Here is a 12,097-nt window from a genome sequence, read left to right as displayed (position 1 = left end):
GGATCTTTTATATGCACCATCCCAGACAGGATAGCACATACCACATCCTTTGATATACCAGTCGTCGTGCACTGGCTGGAACAAGAAATAGCCCAATAGGCCTACCAATAGGGATCGATCTTAGACATACCGTGCATCAAGCGAACACTTTACCACTGGGCTACATCCCGCCCCTTAATTTTTTATAAAGATATTACAGTAAAGAACTACTTTTCAAAATATGTGAAAGCACATGAAATGCAGTGTCCAATTAATTTCTTAAAAATCAAACATACACATGTGATTAGATATGTATTATGGCTATGAAATGTTTTGCTTCAAGATCCAGCATTGGGACACACATACACACACACACATGCATGCACACCCACACAAATTCAGAGTACAAAAAAGTAATTAATGCACCCTGCAATATTTTTTATTTATGTATTTTTACAACTTTAGCATCCAAGTGATATATCTGCATAGGGTGGGTTTAATTCCGTTGACCATGTGTGGCAAAAACTGTATGTCTGAGATTATACTAACCACTGAATAAAAAATTTGCTGGGGTGTTGTTTAATGAAACATTCGTTTCCAGGTACCGGGTAATGTATTCAAACTCCTGGAAAAACGTTAAAAATAATTAACCAAAGTTATAGTGCTTAAAATTCCTGGAAAATTAACCCTGATGTATATCCACCTACATGCACATGCACTTGTAGTAGGGACATTTACAGGTATGGTCTGTTTTGTTTTTATTGCATCCCCTCAAATTAGCTTCTGGCAGATAGCCTGACAGAAAAGAAAGAAATGTTTTATTTAATGACGCACTCAACACATTTTATTTACGGTTATATGGTGTCAGATATATGATTAAGGACCACACAGATTTTGAGAGGAAACCCGCTGTCGCCACTACATGGGCTACTCTTTCCGATTAGTAGCAAGGGATCTTTTATTTGCACTTCCCACAGGCAGGATAGCACAAAACATGGCCTTTGTTGAACCAGTTATGGATCACTGCAAGTGGTTTACACCTACCCATTGAGTCTTGCGGAGCACTCACTCAGGGTTTGGAGTCGGTATCTGGATTAAAAATCCCATGCCTCGACTGGGATCTGAACCCAGTACCTACCAGCCTGTAGACCGATGGCCTAACCACGATGCCCCCGAAGCCGGTATAGCCTGACAGTGACAAGGATATTCAACCTGCTTCCTGGAGGTTTAGTAACATTTTGATGGCAAATGGGTCATTTGGGGAAATAATACACAATTGAGATTTGTTTGATTTTGCATATCTTGCATAAGATTGCGCAGGGCTATATATGCTTTTATTCTGGATGTACATTTATGCATGTACATCTACAATGTATATTTGTAAGTACAAACCTGTTGGAAGTTGACAACTGTTTTTATCAAACCTGATGCAGCCAGCAAGATAATTTTCACATCAGAACAAAGTGCAGATAACTAGAAAGAAACACAAATAAATAATCATAGCAACAATAAAAGAATATGTTTATCCAGTTCATGCACACTTCTCTGGACAAACACTAGAACATGAGTTCATTGTCATATGTTGCAGGATGCCGACACCATTAACTGGAGTATTCAAATTCTGTATATAATCTTCAGAGTTGGGTTCCTCCATGCCAAGCATGGCCCCCTCCAGTTTCTGCTGCCCATGATAGTTGTTAGGAACTTTTACAAAGAAAGAATTACATACGTTATATGTACTGGCCTTACAACTCCCACTAAGCTGATATACATGTGTGTGTGTGATTTATCCATCAGCCTACAGAGTGCATGTATGTACAGGTAACTTTTTAAAATTTCAGCCGTCATTCAAAAATGTATTTTTTTTTTATTATAAATAGTCCGATACCTTTTACTTTCGACAGTCTGTCTAAATTGCGCAAATCAACTTCAAACTTTGGATGAGAACTAAAAAAAATTGTTTGGCCTCCAATTTGGACCATAGGATTGTTGTATTAGAGCGGTAATCTTTGACTATCGTTTGGTCGACAGTGATTGCGCAGAATGTATTTATTATCTGATGGTAATGATAGTTATGAAGTCCAGTATCCATTTATAGTCCATCCCACCATTCTATAAAAATGTTTTTTGTAAATAACTTCAGTTTGGTTTGACATGAGAAGAAAATTAATAGTTTCTTGGGGAAAAAACCAAAAACAATCCTATTTTTGTGTGCAATTTACAAATCAATCAGCTCAGAAATAAATAACTTGCAGTAAATTCCACAGTACGGGAAAAAAAAGGTGTTCGCTGTGGAACAGACTATAGCTCTCTTACCGTCAGAGTACTGAGGCTGGGTGGAGGGGGGGGGGGGGGGTGACAATATCTAGAGGAAGAGGGACAAGTCAGATTTTAATATTTATTTATGACACTGATGCCATGGAGTAGAACACATTATACACATACATTTTTGTAGATAAAAGTGTGTGATGGAAAACTATCTATTGGGTGCACATCTCCCACCCCACCCCGATTCCTATGGGCTAGTTCATCAAGATTAACTTGAATGCAAGTGGCCAGCTACCTGCATTCTTATTAGCTATTATCGGTATCAGGTCGTTTCGTAACCATACCGTTTGGTACCATACCGGTTCGTACCCAAAAGCATACCAGTTCGTACCCAAAGGGATACCAGTTCGTAACCAGAGGAACATCGGCATACCAGTTCGTACCCACATTTGTACATGTTATTTCATGAAAAACAAAACAACAAAAATCCAAGCCAACTGCATTTTAATAATTAGCGATTAGAAATTGTCACGAAGAATCATGTCAAGCGAAGTCAGCTTATTTGTTGATATATTTCAAACACATAACATTTTTCTTTTCACATGACAAAAAACATTTTAGCTGACTCTGAAGCGTGACGTATTTTCGCACCAAGAGCTGTCCTAAGTTCAGCCAACGAATGTTCTTCCTAACGTTCGCAAACTATTTGATTGATGTTCGTCATGTCCATTTGGTTTAACGTGAAGCGCACAAACCAGTCTAGCGAACGTTTACTAAATATGTGTTAAAGCAAATGGATAAATTATTATATCGGACAATGTAGGCATTATTAGACCTAAAAAAAAGTCCACATTCCAAAAACATGGGATATCAGATCTTATTATATTTTTGTTATATGTGCATGCATGTGCGCACGTAAGTCGTGTGCGCGTATGAATGTTTTTGTTTTGAGCATATATACGTACGAAGAGAGGATCGGTCTTGCGAAATATTCCGATCGATATTTAAGACAAAAGAATTTCTCTTTGGCTACGAAAAGGTATGCTTTTTGGTTACGAAACGGCATGCTTCAGTGATGCACAGCACATAATTGCTCATTTAATGCTTATAAAAGATACTGAGTGATTATTACAACAAATGTTTTGCTAAATGTTACAATATGTTTGTAATATAACATTATAATTGTGTATTTAAAAAAAATATTAATGTTAGGTGTAATGTATGACATTATTTAATTGGTTACGAACTGGTATGCTAGTGGTTACGAACCGGTATGGTACGAACGTGTCTGGGTACGAAACATCTAGAAACCGCTATTATCATAGTACAAGGAGAACAGTAAGTGAATAATCCTCAAACTTTTAATCAATTAATGAACTAATGGAAAGACTCTTGCCAAAATATTCTTTTGGGTACCCTGACTAAGGATCGACCGGCCTTGGTGGCATCGTGGTTATTAGGCCATCGGTCTACAGGCTGGTAGGTACTGGGTTCAGATCCTAGTGGAGGCATGGGATTTTTAATCCAGATATCGACTCCAAACCCTGACTCGCCTGAGTGAGTGCTCCACAAGGCTCAATGGGTAGGTGTAAACCACTTGCACCGACCAGTGATCCATAACTGGTTCAACAAAGGCCATGGTTTGTGCTATCCTGCCTGTGGGAAATGCAAATAAAAGATCCCTTGCTGCCTGTCGTAAAAGAGTAGCCTATGTGGCGACAGTGGGTTTCCTCTAAAAAAAACAGTGTCAGAATGACCATATGTTTGACGTCCAATAGTCGATGATAAGATAAAAAATCAATGTGCTCTAGTGGCGTCGTTAAATAAAACAAACTTTACTTTTACTGACTAAGGATCAGTGATTCCTAAGTCAACCCCTGTACCGAATCCACCAAGTTGTGGTCGAAAACACGTAGATTATCGATATATACAAACAATTACCGTTTCAGCACACGTAACACCTGCAATTCCACCCCCTACAATCACAAATGCTGCTGACATTGTAATATTTCGCTACAAACAAATATTTCTGTACAAACAAATTAAATAAATAAATATTCTTGAGTGACTGTCTTTGGTGTAATTTTCTTGTATTTTCCTCCAAACGTTTGTAAAGCACCAATCTTTTCGGCGGTGTTCTAAATACGATTTGTGGCTTCAAAATATTGACAGGGTAAAACCTCAATCCGACTGAAATCAGCTCTACTGGTTTATAAACTATATAAACTTCAGCACACTTATCCACTCCAGATAAGCAGCGGTTCCTCTGCTACTTGTAACAAAACCAGGTGTAGGCTTTACAACTAAATTAAGACAGACGACTTTCAGAAGTCTGCAGACCAGTGGCGGATCCAGAAAATCCATTTAGGGGAGTCCCAATGACATATGGCCAAGGTTTGATAGGGGGAATGGACCCAAAGCCCCCCCCCCCCCCCCGCTGCACCACCGCGCGCACATACCCACACACACACACACACACACACACACACACACAGAGCTTTGTCGATTCGTACGTTACAGAGCAAAAACAAAATTAATAATAATAATAATTAAGAAGCCATTAATTAATCAATGTGTTCTAGTGGTGTCGTTAAAATTATTTTTAAAATGGAGCCTGTATTGAAAAATGGGACTCAGCACGTTCGAACTTCCAATATTAAACATGATGGTTAAAAACTCTTCAGTATCGATGAGCATTACAGGGGCGCAGACTAGGGGGGGGGGTTTCGTGGAGTTCAGACGAATTCCCACCCCCACCCCACCCCACCCCCCACCCCATTGAAGCAAATGGTTCGCTTTCAGAACTAAAACATACAGGTTTATACATATGGAGTTGCTGGTGGTGCAAAATAAAAATAGAAAAAGGGTCCACTTGGTTCATATTCGAACCCCTCAGGTCCAGATCACGCTACGCCCTTGCATTAATTGTTCAGCTTAATAACTGTATGCATTTTAATAAAAGCACCAGGGTTGAAAATTAACATAAAAATCATGGTCACCAGTACCACAGTGTATGAAAGGAACTGTATGGTTTGTGGAAGTTGTGTTATAATGTATATCGACGATCGGTCACTTAACTGCTGCATGTTGTCAAGATGTTTGATCGGTTAACTTATTATTAGTATTATTTGAAATTATATTTATTTTACGAGCTATAGCGAAGAGATCAATGATATGAATGGTTTGTTATTGTAACGATATACCATTAAGAGCTTAATTTAATAAAGGCACCAGGGTTAAAAATTAACATGAAAATCGTGGTCACCAGTACCACAGTGTATGAACGGAACTGCATGTAGGGCCTATAGTTTGTGGAAGTTGTGTAATGTATAGGGACGGTCGGTCACTTGGTGTTGTCAAGATCTTTGACCGGTTAACTTATTATCAGTATTATTTAAAATTATTTTTATTTTATGAGCTATAGCGGAGAGATCAATGATATAAATGGTTTGTTATTGTAACGATATACCATTTGGAGCTTGAAAATAATTTGTCACATTTTTTAGTCAGTTTTGTATGCTGATCAGTATGAAAAATGGCAAAACGTTAAATTCACCAGTGATAAAATTATTATAACAATATTTCACAAAATCTGTTCTAATATCCATTACGTTTATTTTTATTAATATATAACTTGTTTAACATCCAAATATAAAAATAACCAAGAATTAGATGTACATAAGCAATTGATATCTGTAAAAAAGATTATCTGTATAGTCATTTGGTCGATTTTGCTTTTGCTTTGTCAAGTTAATAAAATAGTTTAGCCACTAAATTTAATTGAACAATTCATGCAAAACAATTTTTTTTTTTTTTTCAGAATATTTACATTTTGGAACATAAATAAGAATGCTTGTGCTACTACTGCGCGATCCAAGCTGTTGGAAATTTTCTACCTAAGCTGGTCTGAAGGCAAAGTGCCACAAATCTAGAAAGAGGCGGTGATGATACCCATACAAAAGGCAAGCAGCTACAGACCCATCAGCCTAACTAGCTGTGTCTGCAAGACCCTACAGCACATCATCAACCATCGGCTTCAACAGTTCCTTGACACTGAGAGCATCATCACTCAAGAACAGGCAGGATTTAGAAAATTCTGCAGCACAGAAGACCTGGCCACCTACCTGTCACAAGTAATCGAAGATGCTTTCCAGGCACAGAAGGTTGTTCTTGCCTCCTTCATTGACCTGTAAAAGGCCTTTGACAAGGTCTGGAAAGATGGCTTGCTAGCAAAGTTTTAAAAAACGGTATATGTGGCAACATGTACAGATGGACCCGTCTTATCTTCACAACCGAAGGGCGAGAGTAATGGTAGATGACCAACACAGCAAGAAAGTACTCATACGCCATGGAGTACCTCAGGGAGGAGTACTGTCACCTACTTTCTTCATCATTTTCATCAATGATCTGGTCACACAACTACCCAAAGGCATACATGCAGCACTATATGCAGATGACCTAGTTTTGTGGTGCTCGGAGGAGTATGCAACAACAGCAACATATCGCATGCAGCTTGCGCTTGACAATGTTACATCATGGACTCGAGACTGGTACATGACAATCAATAAAGACAAGTCAGCTGCCACTTTTTTCTCATTCTCCACAAAGCAGGAAGCAGGCAACCTCAAACTTGATGACATGCCTCTCCAGTATGAGGACCAATATACATACCTGGGGGTCACTTTTGACAAGAGACAGATCTGGGAACCATAAGTGGAGAAAGCCGAGGCCAAAGCTCGAAGACAACTTGCTATAATGAGAAAACTAGCTGGCACCAAGTGGGGTGCTGATCATAACATACTGAAAAGAGTCTACCAAGGAGCAATCAGACCACATCTTGAGTACGGATCCAATGCATGGTCAACAGCAGCAAAGTCACATCAACAAAAACTAGACAGGGTTCAAAACCAAGCACTCAGGATAATAACTGGAGCAATGAGGTCAACCCTCATTGAGAAAATGGAACAGCTCACTGGCATCGTACCCCTCAGCAAACGCCGGGACTCCAAGCTCATGATACAAGCCATTAACTTCAAGTCTTTGCCACAACACCCAATGAACAAGAGAATGAATGACTATCCCTGCAACAGACTCAAAAGAACTAGCTTTCATAAACAGAGCAAATCACTCCTGAGGCAACACAAAGGACAATTCTCAGATAAAATCCATCAAGTCAGTACTGTCAGTTGCATCCCACCATGGGAACCACAACTGGACAATGTAAAGATCTGCACAGTAGTCCAACACCTCACCCCTGGAGAGGAACACAGCGAATCATACAAATGATTGATGAACTGTACCCAAAGACATCATGGACACAGGTATATACTGATGGATCTGCAACAAATGCAGTGGAAAACGGAGGGGCTGGAATATACATCATGGACCCTAGTGGCTACCGAGAGGAAGCACCTTTTCCTACAGGGAAACACTGCACAAACTATGCTGCAGAGGTTGAGGCTCTCATTCATGCTGCCCACATCATCAGTACCAGAGAGGAGAACTGCTCACATGTTGTCTTCCTGACTGATGCACTCTTTGCTCTCCAGGCTCTTGAAACTAATAAGCTTGACAGACTTTCAGAAGCCCTATACCCTATCAGCAGTGTCAACCAAGTCGTGTTACAGTGGATCTCTGCTCACTGTGGCATACCAGGGAATGAAAATGCAGACAAACTGGCAAAACTGGGTGCAGCTAAAGAACAGGAGGATAACTGGGTGACATACGAAGTGATGGAATCTCATATTAAATCTCTTAATAGACCTTCCAAACAAACCAATGATTATTACCTGCTGTCCCGTCAGGAACAGGTTATCATTTTCCGACTAAGGACTGGACACAACAGGCTGAACCAGCATATGCATAAGAGGTTCCGGCTGGTACCTTCTTCCATATGCTCCTGTGGAGAAGCAGAACAGACAACCGAACATGTCATCCAAAACTGCACAAACGTACAGCAGCTGAGGGAGACTACCTGGACAACTACAACAACTCTCTAGAAGAACCTGTTTGGCACAAGAAGTGATCTACAGAGAACAATATCGTTCATAGTCACTGCTGGCCTCGACGTGTAGTCAACAAGCGAACGAAAAGAAGAAGAGCCACAATTTCAAAGTCTATCACTTTGAACCTGATTAATACTTAGCAAAACCAGTTAAAACAACTAATTAAAATGTTTTATGTTTTAATTTAAAACATAAATTAACACAATGCAAATATAATTTGATCATTGGTTTTTATGATCAAACATGAAAATACTAAATATGCCTTTTCTATTGGTTCTCGATATAATTTTATTGATTTTGTAAATTCTGTTTTTGTTAGGAAATAGAGATCCTGGTAGGAAAAATGTATCAATGTCATCGTCACATGGTAGCTGGATTCAGAGCTCAAGATATAGGCAAGGCAGTAAAACAATACTGGACTAGCCACAATAATGTTGCATAATTTGGAAAGTCAATGAAAAAAAATGCAGGTATCTCTGTTGTGCAAAAACACATGAGATACTGTACAAAAGAATCGTTGAATCTGATACCAGTGTTCTCCTTAGCATCCCTTAATTCACCCTAAAAGGCCCTTAATTCATCCAAGAGTTGTCGTTTCTCTTTTGTTCATGAATATGATGGCTTAATCCATTATCTAACTGATCAGGGTAGATTTCCATTTCATGTGTAAAATGTTATGTTTTTTATTATAATGTTTTTATATAAAAAAATATATGTGAATAACCTAGCGGCAGTATCCGGAATATTTTTATTATTTAAGCATATAGAACAGAAAATCCAATTACGTTTGGTGCATATATGACGCCGCACTCCGCATTGGTTTCACTACGCTGGGTTATCCAGGTCAAAAACAAAGCCAGTATTTCGAAAGTGGGACACTTGACGGGCTCCTACCGATCTAGGTTTTCATTGGCTTATCACAAATGTGGAACTCCCCAACAAGAGATCACGTGAGAGTTCGCAATTTTTGAACAAATTTAACTGTCTTGATTGAGGGGTCGTCTAATATCTCCAAAACATATTTATATCCATAGAAGTATGGTACAACGCCTTTCCAGGACTATGTGTTATTTTTATTATTCATTACTTAGACCATAAAAATGTGTTTTTTTGGAAATGCGCGGTCAGTCTAGGATCGATCCCCATCGGCGGGCATATAAAAGACCATGGTATGTGATATCCTGTCTGTGGGATGGTACATATAAACGATCCCTTGCTAAAAAAAAATGTAGCGGGTTTCCAAGGCGCGTGTGCAAGGATTTCAGCGGGATTGGGGTTATAGGCTGTGTTGAGCGAAGTTTATATGGGGCTATGCTCCCCCAGAAAATACATTTCAATTTTTTTTAAACTTGGGCAAGTAAGGTTTTCGACCTCCAATGTCCTCCACCTGCACAAGCACCCGATTCCTTTCTATGATTATATGTCAAAATTACCAAATGTTGGACATCCAACAGCAGATGGAACGAAGGATAGGATATGTTTTATTTAACGACGCACTTTATTTTATTTTAAAAATATATACATGATTAATGTGTTACTGGTATACAAACTAAACTTTGAAAGTTCTACTAACACTTTATAAAATATTAATTCTGAAATAGGAAGGTAAGATTGTCGATAATACGTTGTCAAGATCAAACCGGTTTTAACGAAAGACTGTAGTACCGTATCCTCAACCGAACGTTCTTCGTACAGCGCAAGATTTTTCTTTTAATTTTTTGAGACGAACCCTACAATTTGAAATCGGCAAACGCACGTGTTAACTGAAACTAACATTACTTAGACCATAAAAGGTGTAGACCATATGGCGGCACAGGCGACGAATCAAGCGTATACTTTTGTCGAACTCCGTTCATAGCGAACACACACGAGTTTTTTAAAAGTGTATTTGAGCTTGTATTTCATATTTGTACATGGTGTTATAATATTGTAACCAGAGACTGTAACTTTAAGTGTACTTCATGTTTACTAGTTTTCAGAAAAGGAGGCCCTTAACATTTCAAAAGGGTGGATTTTACAGTACTTAACTACCGAGGGTACATGGATATCATCCACCGAGGGTACTTTTACTTTAATGTGATATATTACATTACATATATGTTGGCTAATGTATATTTCAGCTGTAGGGGGTCCACATCAATAATCCACCGGGTGCCACCCGGGCAACCTTGAGTAAAAATCCAAGATGGCGGCCAAATTCAGGAAATGGACATAGCTTGTTTATATGTTGACAGAATTCTTGCATCTTACCTATGGTTTTAGGCGCCAAGCAGGGCACTGATACCATTAAAATACAAGATGGTCACCAATATGGCGGTCTAAATTGAGAAAATTACAATAACTTCCTTATTATTCGGTACTAAAATTTAATTCTTGCATCTAATCCACGGTTTTAGGTGTCATGGAATACAATGACAGTAGTTCAGTTCTTCTATCCCAGTTAATTTTAATTAATTCAAGATGGCCGTCAATACAGGCAATATACCTAAGGAGACGGAATTGATAAAAATAAAGTGCCACTGTATATTTGTAAAATGATTAGCACAGTCATTGAAAAAACCCCAAAACCTTGTGGGTTTAAGATAATCAATTAATAATAATAAAAGATTTTGAAAGATATAAAATGCATTGTAACATTATGTTACAGTGACCATTTCTTGGCCAATTTTAAAACTCCCAATAGAATGTAAGATCTCTGGTAGTGTTGTGCGTAATGTAGTAAGCTTGATGTTTTATAATTTGCAGTGTAATGTTATTTTAGGTGGCCTAGTACTTGCTTTTTATTCCCAGTGTTAAATACCATTATGGTGCATGTCAGCTTTAAATGTCAGTATCATCGTTGTCTTTGTCACCAGTATCAGGGCGCGGGACGTTGCCTAATGGTAAACTACTCGCCTGATGTGCAGTCGATCTAGGATCGATCCCCGTTGGTGAATCCATTACGCTATTTCTCGTTCCAGTCAGTGCTCCACAGCTGGTGTAATGAAGACCGTGGTATGTATTATCCTGTCTGTGGAATGTGCATATGAAAGATCTCTTGCTACTAATGGAAAAATGTAGCAGGTTTTCTCTCTAAGACTATATGTCAAAATCACCAATTGTTTGACGTCCAACAGCCGATGATTAATAAATCAGTGTGATCTAGCGTTGTTGTTAAACAAAACCCAAACTAACTTGTTTTGTTACCATCATCCTGCTGGCCATCTTCTTCTTCTGTTACCGGCCTCGGTGGCGTCGTGGTTAGGCCATCGGTCAACAGGCTGGTAGGTACTGGGTTCGGATCCCAGTCGAGGCATTGGATTTTTAATCCAGATACCGACTCCAAACCCTGAGTGAGTGCTCCGCAAGGCTCAATGGGTAGGTGTAAACCACTTGCACCGACCAGTGATCCATAACTGGTTCAACAAAGGCCATGGTTTGTGCTATCCTGCCTGTGGGAAGCGCAAATAAAAGATCCCTTGCTGCCTGTCGTAAAAGAGTAGCCTATGTGGCGACAGCGGGTTTCCTCTAAAAAAAAAAACAGTGTCAGAATGACCATATGTTTGACGTCCAATAGCCGATGATAAGATAAAAAATCAATGTGCTCTAGTGGCGTCGTTAAATAAAACAAACTTCTTCTTCTTCTTCTGTTTTATCAGAGTTCAGAGTTTTTGGATTGAAACAGTTACCGGCCTCGGTGGTGTCGTGGTTAAGCTATCGGACATAAGGCTGGTAGGTACAGGGTTCGCAGCCCGGTACCGCTTCCCACTCACAAGGAATTTTAACGACTCAATGGGTAGGTGTAAGCCCACTACACTATCTTCTCTCTCATTAACCACTAACAATTAACAACTAACCCACTGTCC

The 12,097-nt window shown here is 39.1% G+C and overlaps 2 protein-coding genes across 2 annotated transcripts in view; one reads left to right on the top strand and one right to left on the bottom strand.

The window, feature by feature from the left end:
* Positions 1–4,339, bottom strand: part of LOC121370540 (pyridine nucleotide-disulfide oxidoreductase domain-containing protein 1-like) — a 44,333-nt gene extending 39,994 nt beyond the window's left edge. The window contains exons 1-2 of the mRNA XM_041495843.1: positions 4,189–4,339; positions 1,372–1,452 (exon numbers count right to left, since the gene is read on the bottom strand). Coding sequence (XP_041351777.1) covers positions 1,372–1,452; positions 4,189–4,248 — 141 coding nt within the window. The 5' untranslated portion in view covers positions 4,249–4,339. The remainder of the gene's footprint in view (positions 1–1,371; positions 1,453–4,188) is intronic.
* Positions 4,340–7,529: 3,190 nt separating this feature from the next.
* LOC121369832 lies at positions 7,530–8,246 on the top strand. The gene has a single exon (XM_041494907.1). It carries the CDS (start codon positions 7,530–7,532, stop codon positions 8,244–8,246), a length of 717 nt encoding a protein of 238 aa, XP_041350841.1.
* Positions 8,247–12,097: the final 3,851 nt, after the last annotated feature.

This window comes from Gigantopelta aegis, chromosome 4 (assembly GCF_016097555.1).
Source record: "Gigantopelta aegis isolate Gae_Host chromosome 4, Gae_host_genome, whole genome shotgun sequence".
In the NCBI taxonomy this organism is placed as follows: Eukaryota; Metazoa; Mollusca; class Gastropoda; order Neomphalida; family Peltospiridae; genus Gigantopelta; species Gigantopelta aegis.
Note: the sequence above shows the minus strand (reverse complement) of the source record. Positions and strands in the feature narration are given on the sequence as shown.

What these genes read in the sequence shown, in the direction of transcription:
- LOC121369832 (XM_041494907.1), top strand. Translation starts at nt 7,530, where the DNA reads ATGATTGATGAACTGTACCCAAAGACATCATGGACACAGGTATATACT.